General features: G+C 42.4%; 2 protein-coding genes across 4 annotated transcripts in view; one reads left to right on the plus strand and one right to left on the minus strand.

The window, feature by feature from the left end:
• The first annotated feature begins 141 nt into the window (after window positions 1-141).
• Window positions 142-10472, plus strand: LOC147020603 (uncharacterized). 2 transcript variants are annotated; one of them, XM_085896087.1, is made up of 8 exons: window positions 165-1319; window positions 1658-1812; window positions 2008-2839; window positions 3239-3308; window positions 3411-3523; window positions 3654-3725; window positions 3998-4592; window positions 4683-10472. In XM_085896087.1, the coding sequence occupies exons 1-3, from the start codon at window positions 1116-1118 to the stop codon at window positions 2300-2302; spliced, it is 654 nt and encodes a 217-aa protein (XP_085752213.1). In that variant the 5' UTR covers window positions 165-1115; the 3' UTR covers window positions 2303-2839; window positions 3239-3308; window positions 3411-3523; window positions 3654-3725; window positions 3998-4592; window positions 4683-10472. The 2 variants fall into 2 exon arrangements, 1 of the variants encoding a protein (XP_085752213.1); XR_015061889.1 differs by having other exon boundaries at window positions 142-1319; window positions 2008-3308; window positions 3414-3523.
• Window positions 10473-16259: 5787 nt separating this feature from the next.
• Window positions 16260-20579, minus strand: part of LOC147020604 (glucagon-like peptide 1 receptor) — a 109413-nt gene continuing 105093 nt past the window's right edge. For both annotated transcript variants that reach the window (XM_085896089.1, XM_085896088.1), the window contains one exon: window positions 16260-20579. This exon is cut by the window's right edge and continues 1109 nt beyond it. The gene's annotated coding sequence lies outside the window, so the exon portion shown is untranslated.

Raw genomic sequence — 20579 nt, forward strand, 5'->3', positions numbered from 1 at the left:
CATGTCTTTCAATCCAGACAAATCTCACACTCTCACGATGTCTCTCCGAAAGGACCGTTTAGAACCCCCCCCCCCACCCCATCTACGTTCTCAACAATCCTCTGTAAGAAGTCCTTTCATTCAAGCTTCTTGGTCTCACTATCTACCATGATCTTTCCTGGGAAAGCCACATTTCCAACCTCGCCTCCAAAGCGACTGGGAATCCTCCGTCGTGCAAAGTCCTTCCTCAGCCCACCCAAGCTCCTAACTACTTATAAAGCTTTTTTTCCACAGCCTGATGGAGTACTGCTCTCCCCTCTGAACTGGTGCTCCTGCCTCTCACCTTTCTCAGCTTCACGCTGTGGAAACCAAGGTATTTAGGATCATTGGCATCTCCCGTGATGAGACTGAGTCTTTGGGTCTCTCACTCTCTCACCACAGCCAGATCAGTGGTCTTTCTGTCTTCTCTCCAGTCGCACCCCCCCCCCCTGCTCTGTCTGCGATTTGTCCCCACCATATTTCTGCAGGTCGTTGAAGGTCCGCTAACAACTCCCTTCTGGTAAAACTACCAAAATCATGAATTACTGATCACCTTCACTCTTTCATTCCTCTTTTTTTCCACCTTTGGAATAAACTCCCACACTCTGTTCAATCCCATTCCTCCCTCCAGGCCTTCAAAACAGCTGTTCACCACCACCTCTTATCATCCCCCATTCAAATCCTTGATCTTTTCTACCCCCATTAATCCACCCCAAACCCACCTCCTTCAAATTCCCTGCTTTCCTTCCTGAAAGTCCCTAAAATGTCCTTCTTGTATACCCTGTGTTCCCCACTGTTTTGTCCTTCCCCCTCTCGCCCCTCTTGTCTCATGCCCCCCTTGCTGTGCTTTGTGTGTGTGCTTTGTGTTAGCTCTCATATGAGCCTCGACAAGGTATACAAAAAAAAAGTACAGTACTGCACAATAAAACTGGTATATTAAGGGTTTAAGAACGAATGCTTCACTGTGGACGGATAAAACGACTTTCAGGCCACCCTGTACACAAATATTACATACCATTATATAATTACATATTATACATGGGATGACAACACAATGAAAACTGAAATGGGTTTGTTTAGTACCGAACACGGTTACCATGACAACAATGCTTGCAGCGTCACAAAGACCATCGTCGGGATGCATTGTGTGTTTACATTCAGACCATTCCTCCGCGGTCGCTGCTACGATGTGGTCGTACCTTGTTGTGCTCTTGAGTTTTTTCGAAGAATTTCAAGAAGATATGTTTCCGGCACACCTGCAAGTGCGTCCTGGAGTGTGGACGATAAGGAAGTCTTACCAGGTAAATGGGAAACGTAGAGAAAGACCATCGCTGATTGATAGAGGTTAAAGGGTTAAAGATCCCATTGATTGGTATGAAAAATGAAGTTATAGGAAGGGAGCAGATTGTGATATTAAATAAATAATGACGGTTTGATGACGGTGTGAACTTACATCTCGTTACAAGGAAACCACACCTGTTCTGGAATGTTCGATCGAATTGGTGGGCCTTGGGTCAGAACGTCAGGTTTCAACTTCAGTTTGAAAGGATCCCATTTACGGATTGTGATGAAGGATATTGATTCCTGTTTTCATTGAAATCACATTAATTTATTAAACTTGTTATTTCCGTGTCCACAGATCTTTGGGGAAGGTTCTGTTGTCGGCCCGATGGACGTTGGAGACCTCATGTCGCTGTGGGAGAGATTTGAACATGCTGTCGGGATCATCTCCATGGTGACACTTATCATCAACTTGCTTTGGGCGATATACTTATGGAGGAACAAACGGCTTCGGTAAACCTCTTCACAAGTCTTCATTTTATGATTGATCTTCAGATTAAGAACGGCAAACTATGATCCCGATGGACCTCTCGACTGATGAATATGTTGTTATTGGAGTTTGTATACCTGGTGGTACTCTGATACATTTTCACGATGCAGAGAAATGTTCTCTCAAACGAAGTTTTGGTGATTCTTGTGTGTTCACAGAAAGGACAAGAAAGTGGATGGAGAAGATGAGGCTGATGGGGAGGATGAGGATGTGGAAGATCATGATGACGACGATGACGAATGTGACTGTGACAATGGAGACGACGGATGTGATTGTGACGATGACAAATGTGTTTGTTCCGATGACGATGACGGATGTGATTGTGACGATGACGATGACGAATGTGTTTGTTCCGATGACAATGACAGATGTGATTGTGACGATGACGATGACGGATGTCATTGTGAGGATGGAGACGACGAATGTGATTGGTCCGATGATGATTCTCATTGAGGACAAGGGACACCAGGTTCGCAAGGGAGAAGGGGTGAGGCTCTATTTTGTGTTGTCCAACTTCCAGGAGTTTGATTTCATTTTCGTGATAGTTTTTCCAAGTAGTTTTCGATTAGATAAGGTTACTAGCACAGTGTGCCCACCCTCTGGGTGGGTAGAGTTTGCACATCACCTGCTGAAGAGAGAAGTCTGTGTTGCAAAAAGACTATTTTGATGTTTGAGTGGTTTGTGTTTAAAGGGTTCTAAAGGGGTCAAAGCAGTTCAAAGGGTGTAAAGGTCATATGGGCTCTCAAAAAAAGGGATCGAAATTTGTCTATGGGGTCTCAACGGGTCTAAAGGATCTGTGGGTATAAATGTCGAAGGGGTCAAATGATCTACGGGAGTTTAAAAGGTCATACGGGGTCTGAAGGTCTTAAGGGTCAACAGGGTCGAAATGAGCAACAGCAACAGCAACAGCATGTTACTGAAGGGCTGGACCAGCAACAACAGAAGGAGCACGGTGTTGAGGGGTCATACTACATGCAGGACCTTCAACAGGTGAGCACTCTTCAATACTTTACGGCAGTTGGGGTGACCACACTGGGGGTGAACACAGCAAACCCCAAGATCGTGTTGTGAAGCTGAAATACATTTTGCCACTTGTTGTTTTATAGACATTGCTGTTAATACTTCCTTCTTTGAAGAAGAATGTTCTTAATTATGGAGATAATTGTAATTATAATTTTGGTGGGAAAGTAACTTATTGACATGTTCATCGCCACGCAGGATAAATCACAAGAAGTTTAACTCCCCTCGATTGGATTATTCATCTTTTCGTCGTTACCTGTTCCATCAGTGCATTACTTTCTGCGCCCTTTCCTGAACAAGTTATCAAACTGATGAAGATATCAGTGTGTTTCATGTTTTATGTTTTTCTTGTTTTTTTTTTTTCCAAAGGCCCCTCCAGAAGAGGTGCTCGTTAACTCCCCTCCACCCTCTCGAATGAAACCATCCCACGGGTTGGAATGTAAGTTGCCAAAATTCTTGCTTTACATTACAAATGATTTCAAACTTTGTATAAACTTCATGTTCTTCACCCCTATCATGTCCCATTCTGTCTGTGTCTCAGAAGCGTTGGGAACAAATGAATGTTTTGCTGCACTCTCAGCCAGACAAGCACCAAACAGATCATCCAATTGGTGAAAGTCTGGCACGAGTGTTAATGTAACCGTATACAAGTCGGTGTGTACAACTGGATGATCATTAAAATTAATTAAATCGATGCAATTAAATTAATTAATGAAATCGAAGAATGTTGGTAGTTAAATCGAAGCAGGTCGGATGTCACGTGACAATTTTCCATCTTCTTCAGTTCTTCCTCACTTCATCATCTGCTGTGACCAAGGCGAGTGGATTCTCGCTGAAACGTCTCCTTTACCGACAAGTAGGAAATCCAGCTTTTTTCAATTATAAACTTTTACTGTATTAAAATTAATTGTTTGAAAAACTTTAATTAAAACCCAGTTGGACTTTGTGATGAAGAAAATCAAGATGTGAAATCGAAGGCAAAAGAAAAGGAAAATTGAACTGAGATGCAGAAAGCAATGGAGAGAGTACAGTGTTTCTAGGATTGTGTCGGAAGGCATGATAATGATGAAGATTATGATGACGGTGATGTTGAGTGGTTTTCACTTCCTTTTGCTGATATGTTTACAGAGAGCCACAAAACGAGTTCCACCTTGATGACCCACAAAACGAGTTCCACCTTGATGACCCACAAAACGAGTTCCACCTTGATGACCCACAAAACGAGTTCTACCTTGATGACCCACAAAACGAGTTCTACCTTGATGACCCACAAAACGAGTTCTACCTTGATGACCCACAAAACGAGTTCCACCTTGATGACCCACAAAACGAGTTCTACCTTGATGACCCACAAAACGAGTTCCACCTTGATGACCCACAAAACGAGTTCCACCTTGATGACCCACAAAACGAGTTCCACCTTGATGACCCACAAAACGAGTTCTACCTTGATGACCCACAAAACGAGTTCTACCTTGATGACCCACAAAACGAGTTCCACCTTGATGACCCACAAAACGAGTTCCACCTTGATGACCCACAAAACGAGTTCTACCTTGATGACCCACAAAATTCTGGAAAATCGGGAAAGGAGTTTTGCCTTGATGGCTCAAAATATGAGACCAACCTTGGAGACTCGAAAAGTGGTTTCTATCTTGGAGACGTTTGGAGTTCCCAACCTACCTATCCTTGTCATTCTTGGTTGGATGGTGCTTGATGAGTGGTAAGTTCAGGTGATTAATAATTAATGAAATGATATATTATTTAATTCGATATTAGACATGTATAAATGTATTTATTTATTCTTTTTCAGCAATATCAAGAAAGTGCTGGGAAGACCTGAGATTTCTTGAGACAAATTTACAATATATCTCCTCCTTTCCACGTCTTCAAACTTGAAAGAACTGAAACTTCATTCTTAAGACAGAACCGGAAGAAAAAAAAAAACAGAAAACTTTGTTGAGTTGAAAGACTGTATTGAACTTGTACTGTTATTGAACTGCTTCAAAAAAAAAGTAATAAACTGTTTTAAAAATAATAATTCGTTTAGTTGTTTTTTTATAAATCTGTGTGAAAATGATTAATCATCTTGGGATTAGAGTTAGGTTTGGGGTGTGAAGGTTAGGGTTGGGTTTGGGTTTGGGGTGTGAAGGTTAGGGTTGGGTTTGGGGTGTGAAGGTTAGGGTTGGGTTTGGGTTTGGAGTGTGAAGGTTAGGGTTGGGTTTGGGTTTCAATGTAAGGTTATGGTTGGGTTTCCTTTTCTTATTTTATTGTGAATTCTGTCTTTTGTAATTCCTGTGAATAATATGAAGCTAAAATCTCTTCTCCTTTAAAACATATCGACAGAGGTCTGGAAAAGTATTCACCCCTACCAATAATTACACATTTAGAAGAATTACAAATTATGTAGAAACAATTTTTCTAAATAAACTTTTTTATTCATAACTGAAGAGATCAAACTAAATACTGTTATAGACTAGAACGGGCACTCGGTAGAGCGCATACCTTCGCCGCCGCAACTTTTTTCTGGGCACATTTGAAAAACGTCATTTTAAAACGTCCATGACGTCACAACCATCAGTCCGATTGACGTCAAATTTGGTGTGTAACCTCCTTGAAGGCAGTCCAACAAAATGGAATGATAAACACTGAAAAATTAAAAAGTTGAAAAATGACGTCATTTTGACGCACTTCCGGGGACGTCATGTCCAATCGGGGACTACCATTCTGAAAGCTCGTAGATCACTGAACGTTTTAACGTTGGTTTCATGTCAATAGCTCTATTAGATCTGAAGCTATGCCTACAAGTATATTTTGACCTTGAGTGTGACCTTGACCTTGACTACAGAGTTAATTGGCAAAACCTGTACATCAATAAACAGATATTTTGGTACTGATCCTAATGCCTGGATTTGGGAGACTTTGCTATATAAATTATATAGATATTTGAATGTAAAATATCAGGACATTTTAGCCACAATTGAAAAACGTCATGTTCAAACGTCAATGACGTCATAACGGTCAGTCCGATCGAAGTCAAATTTGGTGTGTGACGTCCTTAAGGTAAGTCCTACAAAACGGTATGATCAAAACTGATGAGATCGAAAATTGAAAATTTACGTTTTCTTGTGACGTCATTTAGACGCACTTCCGATGATGTTACATCAAATCCGACACTACATATCCGAAAGGTATCTCGTCATGGAACAATATGGCGGTGGTTGCATGTCCATAGCTGTATTATGAAGGAAGTTATGCTCAAAAGAGTGTTTTTGACCTTTTCATGACCTTGACCTTGACCTTTGACCCGATCGCTCCCAAAATCTAATCAAATCGTCCTTGGATACTCACGAATCATCCCACCAAATTTCATGCAATTCGGTTTTATACTTCCTGAGTTATGCGAATAACAAACAAACACACATATTCACAAATAAATAAATACACAGCGACCAAAACATAACCTTTCGCAGAATGCGAAGGTAATGAAGGAGGTTAAATGTCAGGAATACCTACAAAAAACATGTACAAATCAAAATTCACTGGTTGAAAAAGTGTTCAACCCCTTCGGTCAGTACTTGGTGAAAGCAACTTTTACAGCAATGACTGCTACGAGGGTTTTTGGGTTGGTCTCCACCAGCTTTGTACAGTGAGATTGTGACATCTTTGGCCATTCTTCAAGTGAAAATTGTTTTAGTTCTTCCAAGTTTGATGAGGATCATCGATGGGCTGCAATCTTCAAGTCTCGCCATTAAGGTTCAATCGGGTTCAAGTCAGGACTTTGCCTGGGCCACTCAAAAACATTAATTTTTTTCTTATTCAACCACTCCAGTGTGGCTTTATCTGTGTGCTTCAGATCATTATCCTGCTGAAATGTGAATCTCATACCCAGTTTCAGATTCATGGCTGACTCAAGCAGGTTTTCATCAAGGATTCTCCTGTACTTTGCACCGTCCATTGTTCCTTCTGTCCTGACAAGCTTGCCAGTCCCTGATGATGAAAAGCAACCCCATAGCATGATGCTGCCACAACCATGCTGGACAGTAAGGATGGTGTTAACTGTGTGATGTGAAGTGTTAGTCTTGCGCAAAGATGTACTGCCTTGAATTTAGACCAAAAAGTTCAATTTATGTCTCGTCTGACCATAAAACCTTTCTCCACATGCCTACAGTATTATTAAGATGCTTTTTCACAAACTTCATAAGAGCTTTAAGATGCATCTTTTTCAATCATGGCTTCTTTCTTATCACCTGTCCATCAAGGCCAGCTTTGTGAAGGCAATGGGATATTGTTAATTGATGAACACTGACCCTCATCTCAGACAAAGATCCTTGCCAATCGTTCAAAGTCATTGTTGGACTTACAGTGACATCCCAAACCAGGTTCCTACTTTCCTGGCTGCTGAGTTTGGATGGGCGACCTGATGTGGGTAGAGTCTGGGTCGTATGATACGTCTTTCACTTCTTAATGATTGATTTCACCGTACTCAAAGGGATAATGAGTAACTTTGAAATCTTCTTATAACCCTCTCCTGAACAGTGCTTCTCCACCACTTTCTGTCTGACTTCTTTGGAAAGCTCCTTGGTCTTCATGTTTGCCTTGTTGGTAGACAAAGTGAGTTGCACCTTAAAACTCCTTAGGTAAGTTAGGGAGATTCAGTGACCTAAAATATAAATCCTCTTCAAATTTCAAGTCAATTGGATGAAAATTGAGGATTTTAGAAATACCACCTTAGTTGTTGACCTTTGGCCCATGTTAACCTTTTGGTCCATGTTCACCTCAAAAAGAATTGGCTGGTTTAATTCAGTGACCTGAAATATAAATCCTCTTAAAATTTCATGTCAATCGGATGAAAATTGAGGATTTTATAAATCTCACCGAAGTTGTTGCCCTTTGGCCTGTGTTGACCTTTCGACCTCAAAAACAATAGGCTTCTTCCTTATGACAAACTCGACCATGTGATGAAGTTTTGTGAAGATCGGTTTAAAATTGTGACCTCAAGGCAATAAACAGACAGACAGACAGACAGACAGACAGACAGACAGACAGACAAACAGACAGAATAACAAAATCGACTGACCAATATACTTAAGCCAGTTTGGGTCCATCCATTCAGTGGTCCGTGTTAACAGACTGCTGAACAAGATATTTGAGAGGGTCCACCTGACGGTCATCTTCTTTTGGCCCTGAACTCTTTTGAGTGTTTACTCCTTTTTAGCTCGCCTGTTCGAAGAACAGAGAGCTATAGCGATACCCCCGGCGTGAGCGTCAGAATCAGCGTCGGCGTGAGCGTCAGCGTCAGCATCAGCGTGAGCGTGAAAATGTTAAAGTTTTTGGTGCAAGTTATTTAGAAGCTTGCCATTCATTTAATATGTGTACTAGGATGCTGATATTTGGCATGGAGGTTCCTTTGGGGGATATTATTGATGTAGTGAAGTTGAAATTTAAAAATAATTTCAAATGTTTTAAATTTTTGACCTGTTTTGAACTTAACTTTTTTGTAGCACCTCAACGTTAAAGTTTTTGGTGCAAGTTATTTTTTAGAAGCTTGCCATTCATTTAATATGTGTACTAGGATGCTGATATTTGGCATGGAGGTTCCTTTGGGGTATACTATTGGTGTAGTGAAGTTGAAATTAACAAATGATTTAAAAATAAAAATTAAAATTTCAACCTAAGATGGAGTCAAAGCCACCCAATGCTCACCTGTTGAAACTAGACGCTTGCCATTCATATAATATGTGTACTAGTTTACTGATTACAATATACAAATACATATATTGCTTTAAACTTATTTGGATCAGACTTCACTGCAATGCTTTATAAAAAATATTATTAGACGAGTCTTTTAAAAACGATAAATGTATAAACAGGCGCGCATTGGGTGGCTTTGACACCAACTCTCTGGTTATCAACCTATTATGTTCCTTTTTTTATTTCAAAATGATTTGAACGATATCTGGAATGGGGTCTGATTGGCAACATCCAATGATTGTAGCTCTATTTCACTTCAGATCCTTTTCCACTCGCCTCAACACGCAGGAGGTTTGCTGGGAGTTGTTTCCACTCCAAGCTGGATCCAAGCCCAGTCATATCCCTGTGCTCACATGCCAAGCCAAGTTCAAACCTCTGAAACCGGTGAAGTTGATGTCCACTCTCCACAGATGGTTTGTGGGGCTGCACTGCTGAATGTAACGCTGACAAAAAAAAAAAAACTTCAGTCAAAGACAGAAAACCGACTAAAAATAGATAATAAACCATTTTTAAACCGATCAACGTTCCCTCATTTACCCTGAAATAATTAGTCTCTTCTTCTTCTGTTGAATGTTGAGCCCACTTCAAGTGAGGTCGCTGACACGGATCCTGCTCCACAACTTGGGTCGATTGGGTACCCATTTGTAATCCACAACTTTCTCTTTCATGTTGGCTTCCACACAATCACTCCATCTCCTCTTTGGTCTGCCCCACCGTCTCTTTCCAGGTGGTATCATTCTCATCATCCTTATACTCTACCCACATTCCTGCTGCACTACTGACCCCAAGTAATTGAACTTCTGCACCTCCTTGACCTTTTCCCCTTGCATCACCACTCCATTTCCCTCTACTTCTTCACTACTCACCGTACATCTCATGCACTCTGTCTTTGAACGACTAATCCTCAAGCCCTGATCTTCCAATGCTTTCCTCCATTCTTCCAATTTTAAATCTACCTCCCTCTCACTTTCAGCACACAACACTATATCATTTGCAAATGATATGCTCCATTGTGCCTGTATTCTCATATTAGCTGTCAGAATATCCATCATAATAACAAGCAGAAACAGGCTCAATATGGAGCCTTGATATGCACAGACTTCCACCATGAAACTATTCATCACTCCAACTCCAACACTGCTTCTCACTTGTGTGAAACATCCATTGTACATATCCTGGATCAGCTTCACATACTTCTCTGGCACAGACATCTCTCTATCTCTCTCTCTTTCTCTCTCGCTCCCCCTGCTGGTGGTTTGGTTTCTAGGCGAGGTGTCATGGCCACCGTAGGCTCCTGCTCTCTGTTGTGGCGAGATCTTAGTGCTTTTTTTTCCTCCCCCCTTCTATCTCCCTCTTTCCTCTTTTTCTCCCCAACGTGATTTTGGAGGTTCTCTGTCTTCTCTATCCCTTGTATCCAAGAGAGAGAGAGAGAGAGAGAGAGAGAGAGAGAGAGAGAGAGACCGAGAGCCAGCCTATTTGGGTGTGGCCGACCTGCTTTGATGAGGCCTTGTAAACTTGGTCGTTTTTTTTCTTTGCTTATAATGCACTTTCCTTACTTTTTCGTGATTGTTTTTGTGGTTTTTAGTTTTACCCTCCCCCCCCCCCCGCCCTTTTTACTTTCACATTCTGCGAAAGGTTATGTATTGATCACTGTGTATTTATTTATTTATTTATGAATGTGTGTGTGTGTGTGTGTGTGTGTGTGTGTGTGTGTGTGTGTGTGTGTGTGTGTGTGTGTGTGTGTGTGTGTGTGTGTGTGTGTGTGTGTGTGTGTGTGTGTGTGTGTGTGTGTGTGTGTGTGTGTGTGTGTGTGTGTGTTTGTTATTCACATAACTCAGAAAGTATTAAACCAAGTCGCTTGAAATTTGGTAGGATGATGGGTTATTATCCAAGGAACATTTGATTAGATTTTGGGAGCGATCGGGTCAAAGGTCAAGGTCACGGAAAGGTCAAATTCATATTTTTACCATAGCGTGGTCAATTTTGATCTAATTGGCATGCAACCGATGCCAAAATGTTCAGAATTCATTGCCCAATCTTGTGATGGGTGACATGACACAATTACGTCATTACCCTTGTTAGCGGTTGGGGGTCAAAGGTCAGTGGGGTCACGACCTTTCAAAATATGCGGTTTTTGTCATAACACGGTCAAATCAAAACCGATTTGCATGAAACCAACACCAAAATGTTCACTGTTCTGTTCCCCCCACTCGCATGCCAAGAACAAAAAAGTAGCGGAGGCGAAGGTATGCGCTCTACCGAGTGCCCATTCTAGTTTGCTTTGTAAAGCTCGAGCAAAATAGGGAGATAAACGGCTGATATGGCGGATACACACTCAGTTTGAAGCGTTTGCTAATTTAACAAGGAAGCAAGGATTGGTGTGCGTTCCACCTGAAGGAATTGCCACCGAAGACATTGTTTTATCAGTTGGGAAAATAATAGGGAATCAAAATGTAAGAGCAGCATCGAAAATGAATAAGAAAATTGGTGTCTTTGTGTCTGATGAAAAATTTGTTCACGATGTTGTAAGTTCAGAATTAACTACAGAGACTGGTCTCTATATATTGGCTTTGCCAATGGGATACCCCATCAATGAGAATTGTTATATCAAATGTACCCCCGTTTATAACCAATGACAAACTGATGTGTATTCTGTCACGATGCGGAACAGTTGTGTCGAAAATGTCAATGATTCCTCTAAGAGCTCGAGATGAACGGATTAAACATGTTATGAGTTTCTGACGCCAAGTTTATATGGTTCTTCCCGATCGAGGTGACGACACCGGTCTAAACATTTAGTTTAAAGTTACCTTGAACAATTATGAGTACCAAATGTATGCGACTTCAGCCTCGTTGACATGTTTTAACTGTGGAGTATTTGGACATGTGAAAAGGTTTTGTCCAAAAGTATCTTGTGTAAAGTGTGGTGAAGCAGGTCATAACGACACCGACTGTGAAAAAGATATCACCCTGGTTCCAAGAGTTGAGAATAGAGTAACTCCTAATACCCAGACGCTTCCTGTTGTTTCCTCGCACAAGAAGACTCAGGGTTTTACTAAAGTTCCTAATCCTGAAGAAGTCAACATCTCAGCTTTAGGAGATAATGAAATCCCCCCTGACAACCCAAATGGTTTGGCTGTTGCTGCATGTAGTGTGGATATGGAGGAGGATCCCGTTGCTGTGACAAAGAAACGAAGAGCATCAAATATTAGCAGTTCCAACACTACCATAAAAAAGGATGCACCTCAATGTGTTACTCGGGGTTCTCCAAGCTGCATTGATACTCGGGAGAATGTTTTTGGATTGATTAATGAAGAAAATGATTTTCAAGGATCACTGTGCAACACTGGGAATTTGACGAGTAAAGCAGGTGGTGAGGCTGATGTTGATGGAAAGCTCATTAGCAAGTCGTCACCAGCACTACCTGCTGAGAACGAGCAGAATGGAGATGTTTCAGTCCTTACTTCCTCTTCATTGATACAAAATCTCACTCATTACCCTGGTTATTCAACTGAGCCGGTGAATATCAGCCATCAAGAGCAAGAAACCAAGGTCACTGCTCTGGTTGAACATACTGAGTACCAGAGTAAAGTTGAGGAACATTCTGGCAAATCTTCAGAGTTGCTAGGACCTGAAATAGGAACTGCTCAGACTGATGTATATGACCCAGGTGGGGCCAGGTCTGATTTTTCAGAATCAAGTGATGAAGCTGAGGTGACTGGATTGTCTCAATCTTCATCGTATCAGTCATACTGTTGCGGAGCACGTCGGCCGCGGGCACGACCGCTGGATGGAGCCGCAAGTCGGCTCGACCGATCGCCCGGAATTCAGATCGTCGCCCCAGATAAGTCCGGAGTCGACGGGTCCTCTATCGGACCGAAATTCGCTAATGGATAGACCACGTGGAGTAGAGTCGATTGCCAATTTCAATTTACCTAAATAGCCACGTGGTCCAACTACCGGGGAATTTCACCCTCGACGGAACTCATAGGAAAACGAGCCACTTAGCGCGTTCGTTCCGTGTGCGATTCCGAGCGGTTGAATCACCAAGAACCGTCGGTCCAAATGTCCCCTTAGGGCCATAACAGCTTGAACTAATTCTCAATCACTCATCATGTTGAACCAATGAAAAAAACACAAAACGAGCTGATACATTGAACAAATGGGGGTTTATTTACAATAGGCAGGGAGGGGAACACAAAGAGCAGAACTAAACCGACTATTGAGAATGCAATTATATTCAGCACAAAGCACTTGACAGTTTACTACTTATTAGATGGGCGCCACGAACACACACACACACACACACACACACACACACACACACACGATCGGACCAAAGGGTCTTTATTGAGACCTATCTCAGACCTGCCCGCCTCGTGCGGTCTTCAAGGACCAAGTCCTCGGGGCCGAACTGGAGTCCCAGCACGATCCGGACGATCCAAGCGAGCGAAGTCGGCAGGGCGAAGGTTGGCGGGAGAAGACCCTCCGTGCGCAGACACTTTCCAGAACTCGTGCGCGACCAAAACAGGAGAACCAGCGGAGAACAACGTGCACGAATGTGTAGACCGCGCCCTCTTTATACCCCACCACTTTGGAAGGGGGGGCGCCTCTTCGCGACCCTACCTCTCTCACTGGCTGGTTTTGGTGCACAAAGTCGCTCTTCGTCTCTCTCACTGACCAAAACGGGCGGCAAGCCCCTTGATTGGCCCGGGGGCGTGGTGACGTCACGCGGAGCGGGCCCGGATTGGCTGAGTGGCGGTCACCCCACCCGCTGCACGCTGATTGGTCGAGGGCCGCTTCGCGGCTCCTCCCCGAACTCCGCCTTCTTCCAAAGGACCGCCCCTCACACAGGAAGTTGAGCAACATGTTTCTGCAGGGGCTCCGCCCATCCCCGACGTCGGCCAGAGCGAGGTGAAGGAAGCGAAGTGAAGGTGAGGGTGATGCGCTGTCGTCGGCGTTGATGTCGGTGGTGTAAAAATAAACGAAAAGAAAACCTGACTATTAAAATAACTCCACAGTGCAGGAACATTTAATTACCCATTAGACTAGGGTCGGGACCCGAACTGGCAACACGTACTTACCGATATAACTAATCTAAAGGACCTGTATGTTGTGTGCTCATGGCTTCCAGATTCGCAACAATACATAGCCCCACAACTTATTTTTGCCTTTCTGAATGAAACGTATCGACATCGAAATGTGATCATTAAATGATCACTTGTCCACCAACATCTAACATCATGCTCAGAACTCTGTCGCTTACTCTCTCCACCTCCACCACTGTTTCCTAAAAGTCCTTCTCCAATATGATACCAACAACGTTTCTGCTCCAATCTTCCCGACTGTAGAAAAGTTTGAAGCCGCCCCCGATGTCTCTCAATCGGTTTTCCCTCCATCTTGTATCCTGCACACAGAATCTGGACCTTCCTCCTCTTAATCACATCAGTAATCTCTCTGCTTCTCCCAGTCATATTTCCCACATTCAATGTGACCACCTGCACCTTCTCACTCCTGCTCTCTCATACTTACTTCTTTAACCGCATCCACTCTTGATACGGTAGCCCTTGCCAATTTTTCGCAGAAACCGGATGATGTTTCTGTGCATCGCATATGGGCTAGTATTAGCTAGTGGATGCTAAAGATCCCACAGTGCCCTTTACAAAGAGAAGGCGAGCTATCCCCGGCACCCTCAACAAATTAGATAATTCCTGCCCTAACCTCAGTCGAACATCAGGCCTATCCAGCTGGTTCGTGAAAGACTTGTGCCAAGCTTCCCCTGGCCAATTCACCAACAACGTGGGAATAACAATTCTGCCCATTCAAGAAGAAGAACAAGAGGAACATTCTCCAACATCATCACAGGTCCAGCAATTGGTGGAGGTCAAAATGCTCGCCCTATTTCGTACGTAATTAGCGCGGCCTGTAGGTGGCACCACGGACCACAGCACTCCATCAGCTCAGCCCATTGAGGTTCCCATCGTGGAGAAAAGCATCCTCAAACGACAATGGCATTTCCACCTGATAAACAATGTAAAACTCTCACACGAACCACCACTCGCTTCGAATGGACGAGGCGGTGGGCACTGGCCAGGGTTAGGAGCGTGAAGCTCGAACTGGTACCTCGGCCATGTTTATCCTTACAGGTATATTTGGGAGAAACTTTACCAATCCGTGAGGTTAGGTACAGCTGCGGTGTTTTAAACTGAACATTCCATGATTGTGATATTACAAATAAATGCATTTGTGGATGGGTTTAGTTAAAGAAATTCATGTTGGATGTCACAAAGTACAGGTGATCCTCATGAGAATGCTTCATGGACCTCCAATGTGAGATATCACCTGCGGAACATTGTGAAACTTAATAAGAGTTTCAAAAGTTATTGGTGTGAGACTCTCCGGGTTCATGCATGAATCAACAGGACACCAGGACCACTATTTAGGATTTTTCAATTTCATTGCTCTTCCCTGGTATTCCATCTCTTCCATACGTATAGACGAGAGTGCAGGTCCAAACAATGCCTCCTGCCACCACCCTGTATGCAGTAATGGTCAAAGCAGTCCCTCGTGTCACCATCTCTTCTCCCCTTCACATTGTAGTAACCCCTCCTGCCATCGCCACCCACACCCAGCATACATCCACTACATAAATGGCAGTCCTTCTGTCTGTCTGTCTGTTTGTTTGTTTGTAACCAATAAGCTCCTAGACCAGTGAACCGATCTTGAAACTTTACACACATATAGACCTAACATTCAGCTCCAGGATGCGATAAGTGGCTTTCCATAAAAAAATTCCTGGAGGGTGGTTTAACGTGATGTTATTTTCGAATAGTGCGCCGGCGTATTAATCGTAACAAAAGGCTTCATGGTTAAAAACGCTAGGGGTTTTTTTAAATACAAAATGTTCGTATTGGTTGACTTTTTAAACATACACATTCTCCTCCTGTTATAACAGTTTTGAAACCCGAAACATTACGCCACTGCGAAAGCGAACAAATTAGAATTCTCGAACTGCAAGCAGAGGTATGCCAGGTAGAACTGCAGAGGTATGCCGTTTCATAATACACGTCTCCCAATTCTTACTTCAAGAACGGTTATAATTTTGACGTTATCAGGATAACAGACGTAAATAAACCAAATACGCTGGGCCAGGCTGGGTTATGCCCGACGTATAAATTAAGTCACAAATGATGACATGAAACCAGCCTCACATTGTTGAGGAATTATGGTTTTTTTTATCTGATGCGGCAATAAATCTTAACATTTTTGAACTAGAGTCTTCTGCATATAAAACATGGCGGAGAAAATATAATATTATAGTGGTGATAGAAAAATAAATAAATAATGGTGGCAGCCTCTACAATTTTACAATTAACTGTGACATACACTCCTTCAGATCCACCGTCATCCACAGCATTCCCGTGCGGAGCACGGGTATCCCTGCTAGTACAAACATAAACACATGTTCTGCAAAACGTGATCTTCTGTAATGTGTTTTCTAATGTTTTGTTATGTGTAATGTGCAAAAGTTTGAAAAGGATCTTCCGTTATGTGTTTTCACCCTCACATCCAAACGTCGCCGTAAACACGTATGCATCCCCACTGCAGGTCCACGCTCATGTAAAATAACCCATGGTCAAGCATTTCAAATGGTTTATTACAGTTGCACAGAACAGCTCAAACACACTGACGCACAGCAAGCAAGAAACACACCACAAGTGATAAACTGCGTCCAAGACGACGATGTACCAACAACACATGTGCAACCACACTTTCAGAGCAGTGTCAATGTCAATGTCATCAAGTGAGAGTGCAAGTACAACACTTAACATAGACAAACATCCAGTTCAGAGATAGACGTGTACACATCGTACGAAACATTTCAGGAGCTTTTGACGATGAGAAAGAATCAAACTATTCACCCACAACCCACAAGCACAACCATATGTAAAGCATCGATGAACATCACATTACGTACGTGCTTCGTTGTTCATCCCCTCGAAATTCCATTACCGTATTGACTCACTGCGCAACCTACACAACATTTGTTGAAGCAAAATGAGCTTTGTCTGTTTAAACACTAAAATATTCAACATTATATATTGTCTGGACTGCTTTCAAACTCCTAAGACAAACAACACCAAAAAAAAAAGAGAGAAAAAAAACAGGAATGTTGGGAAGTTCATGGAGGAACTTTATCTTTGACCATGATAATGGTGCAAACAACCCTTCAGTGAGTCCTCGTGTGTGTATCAACTTTCAATTCGACAATCTTTTGAAGACCTCTTCATAGTGGAACGATTTTATCCACTCAATGATCCATGTTGTTTTGTGCTGCGGACCTGACTCACCGAGGCGCACACACAACTGCACAAGGAACTGGTGCAGGAGGAGGCCATTTGTCCCATCATGCAGAATGGTGTCCTCCCTGCGCCAAAGTTCCTTGTGTGTGTGTATATGAGTGTCCTTTGTGTGTGTATCTCAGTGAGTCCTCGTGTGTGTTCCAAGAGCCTTGGCAACGTAATGGTTAGAGCCTCCACCCTGAGTCTGGGAGGTTGGTCGTTCTCACTCCAGCCTATAGTCATACCAAAGAGTTTAAAAGTGGTACGTGCTGCTTCTTTGCTAACACTATGGACCTCCATGATTGTTATTAGTCATGATATTACTTGGTGCACATGCAAAGGTCCATTTCAAGATATCATCTTCACCCAATAATCCTGATTTCTCCATTGAAATCTCAACCCCTTCACCATGCATGCTATGGAATCTCGTCACTAAGTTTTTTTAAATTCTCTCCTTGGCTGCGACAGATCGCAGTGTGTAGTAAAGCTTGCTTTATATAACCATAACAGTGAAATCGTTGGAGTTATATGCCATAAAGGATCAGAACGTGCTGATATTTCAAGCTTTACTCCTCATCAGAGCTACAGAGTACCTTTCTGAGCTCTCTTCTGCTCCGACAAAGGATAAAGCTTGAAATATCAACGACTTGTGATCCTTTATGGCAGATAACTCAAACCTTTTTATTATCTTGTGCTGCCAAAGCAAACCACTAGTTTTGTGTTGAATTAGAAATTACATCTTTATTCCCTCTTTATATGATTGCCTATCCATCTTGGTGCAGGTACTGCTGCGTCGTGACGGCTTAAAATAATTTGGGTTTCATTGAATGCTTGGATCACTGTTCTCGTGTTCAGTTTTGGCGTAACGCAGCAAATTTAGGTTCAGGTTGGGTTCGTATCGTAGACGATGAATAGATGGATCGATTGGAATTGATGGAGTTTGGATGAAACACAAACATGATGGACCAAATGGCCCACTCTGGGTCATGGAAACAACTTGTTGCATGCAACTCAATGCTGTCAAGGGTATGGGCAACCACCACCATCACCATCCACTTCCTCGTATATGTCCAAGTTCCTCGTGTATCTTTCTATTGGCGATCAAAATATATTACCGATCTTAGATATCACAAATTAAAAAATACATCCCAACCAATTACTTGGGTTTTTACGTAACAATGGCAACAGTCAGAAACAATGGGTTTTTGCAGATCATGTGATGCAAATCAAGTCTTAGCCATGATATTGGTATTTTTCAAAATAGTAAAAGGGAGAGAATGTGAAACTTCCTCCCTGTAATCAAACAGTTTTTAAAGGACCATGCATTAGACGGTTTTCTTCAATAACTTTGGACAAATGGTATTATTATTAAATGAGAAGATTATGCATGGACATCGAGCAAAATATTCAGGCGGAGATTAAGAAAAAAATTACTTCCCCACAACAAGCTATCTCGAGCAGAACCTTTCAACAAAATGTAATTACAAAGAATTCTATTACATTTCCTATTTGCACAAATCATACTGAATATATATGCCTGGTGTTGGCTTAATGGTTAGGGTGGTGGGCTTGGGATTCTAGCATCCTGAGTTCAAATCCCACTTGGCTGTTGAATTAATACCAGGTGGGGTTCACTCTGCCTGTTGTCCTTCTGAATTCGGCAAAATGAGTACCAGCTTGCTGGTATCCTGTGTCGGAGTGGCAACCCGTCCAGGATTGTGCCCTTTAGGCAATGAGACTGTTTAGGCAGCACCAACGCTCTGCACAGAGTATGGTCCCGATGTATCGATGGATACTGAATATTATTCGGGAAGTGTCGGTTTGTTTGACTTGCATCTGTTGGACTGAATGTCTTGAAAAATGCTGGTTGGACATAGGAGGTGCAGGGGGAGGCTGGAAACGTAAAAAAAAAAATTGGGAAAAACCTGTCAGTCCCTGGGGTTCAAGGTGAGGGGTCAACCCCAATTCTGTTTGTCTCGATACTTATGGCATTGTGCCATTCCCAGTGGGATGGCGTATTACAAGTCAGACTAAAATACCATTTCTGGGAGACGTAACCTGTCCTTCAGGATGGGTTCTTTGCTGGTATGTGAAAATCACAAATCGCTGGAAAAAAATTACTTGCACAATACAAAAGCATCAAAATGTGATTTCGGATTTAAAGCATCACGAAATTTCACCCAGAGTTTTATATCTTATTACATATTAAAAAGGAATTGGATGGGTAGCATCGGAAACATTTACATTAAAAAAAAACCATGACGTGGACACCTATATAATGCAATGGTGATGTAGATTGGAAGAAAAGAATTACATCTATGGTAAATTACATCAAATATATGGAAGATGAGGTCAAGGAAGTAAGGAGGAAATTGTCGGGAAAAGGGTGTATTGGACATAAGAGGCATGGAGGGGTCGGAGGACTCGAGAGTTCCATTTTAATGTATGTAATATGTAGATGGCCCCAGATTCACGACAGAAGATCTGTGCTCGATGTGTGAAAGTGGTGTGTTCATTAATGGGACAAGCTCTATTTGACCCAGTGTTGAGTTTCGCAATTCTCCTTGAAGTGCGGGAAATGTAGCACCGTGGGAATGGAAACAGCAAACAGATATTATGAAAACATTTGTCCGGAACAATGTCATATGAGGTCGAATCCTGTTTTCACCGTTGGCACTGTAAAAGGTACGCAAAGCCTCCAGGTGTATGCAAGAAATACATGTGCACACTGATTGGGAAGTCTTTCTGAAGAGGCCATAGCCATGACTCTGTTGCATTCAACAATTGGGCTTAACAAGCGTGTCGTGCTTAGTTGTATCTGATGATACATTTCCACCTGTAACTCCTGCTGCAGGGGTGAATTGGGTGCTTCAGGTGAACACGAGCATACAAGTCAGAGCTTATGCATCCCAATGTCCCCACTTCGTCCTCCACTGTTAAAACGGCATCGTAGTCCCAATTCCTGCGTCGGACTTGTTTAAAAGCAAGATGAATCGCAATGGTTCGTGACACCGACCAAACTGCAATTTTGCTTTTTTTGACACTGAAAGGTACTCTCATGAAGTGGCCACAAAACCAGCCTGTGAGTTCGAGATCTCTGCACATTTTTCTGGTGGAAACATTGCGTTTTCATATTGAATTCATTTCGCTGTCTGATTGTGCTGTATATTGATGGATTGCTTCGCTCGGAGTAGTTTCATATTCAACATTGAGAAGGGGATGCCTTGCCTTTTCACGGCAATCTACATGTTATAGATCTGCAAAGCAATGGAATTTTTGATCTTCTCCCCCCCACTTCAAACATTAATATATCATCCTCTCCTCCTCAACTCTCCCACTCTTCTTTCAGTTTTTCTGCTCCTTTTCATCAACCAACCCCCCCCCCTCCCCGACTGAATGCACTTTTTTAGGTCAATTAATCTCGATCCATATAACTTTAAGCAATCTCCACTGACTTACCTTTAAAATAATATTCACCTGTCTTGCACGGTGATCAAGAACATAAATAAATCTTTGTCCTGGTGACTCACAATATGACCAAAATAAAGAAATAAAAGTCCAGTATTATGTAGAAAGTGGATAGTGATGGTGGTGGTAGCCCATACCCTTGACAG

Source organism: Eptatretus burgeri, chromosome 9 (genome assembly GCF_056783735.1).
Source record: "Eptatretus burgeri isolate ZD-2024b chromosome 9, Ebu_testis_v1, whole genome shotgun sequence".
In the NCBI taxonomy this organism is placed as follows: Eukaryota; Metazoa; Chordata; class Myxini; order Myxiniformes; family Myxinidae; genus Eptatretus; species Eptatretus burgeri.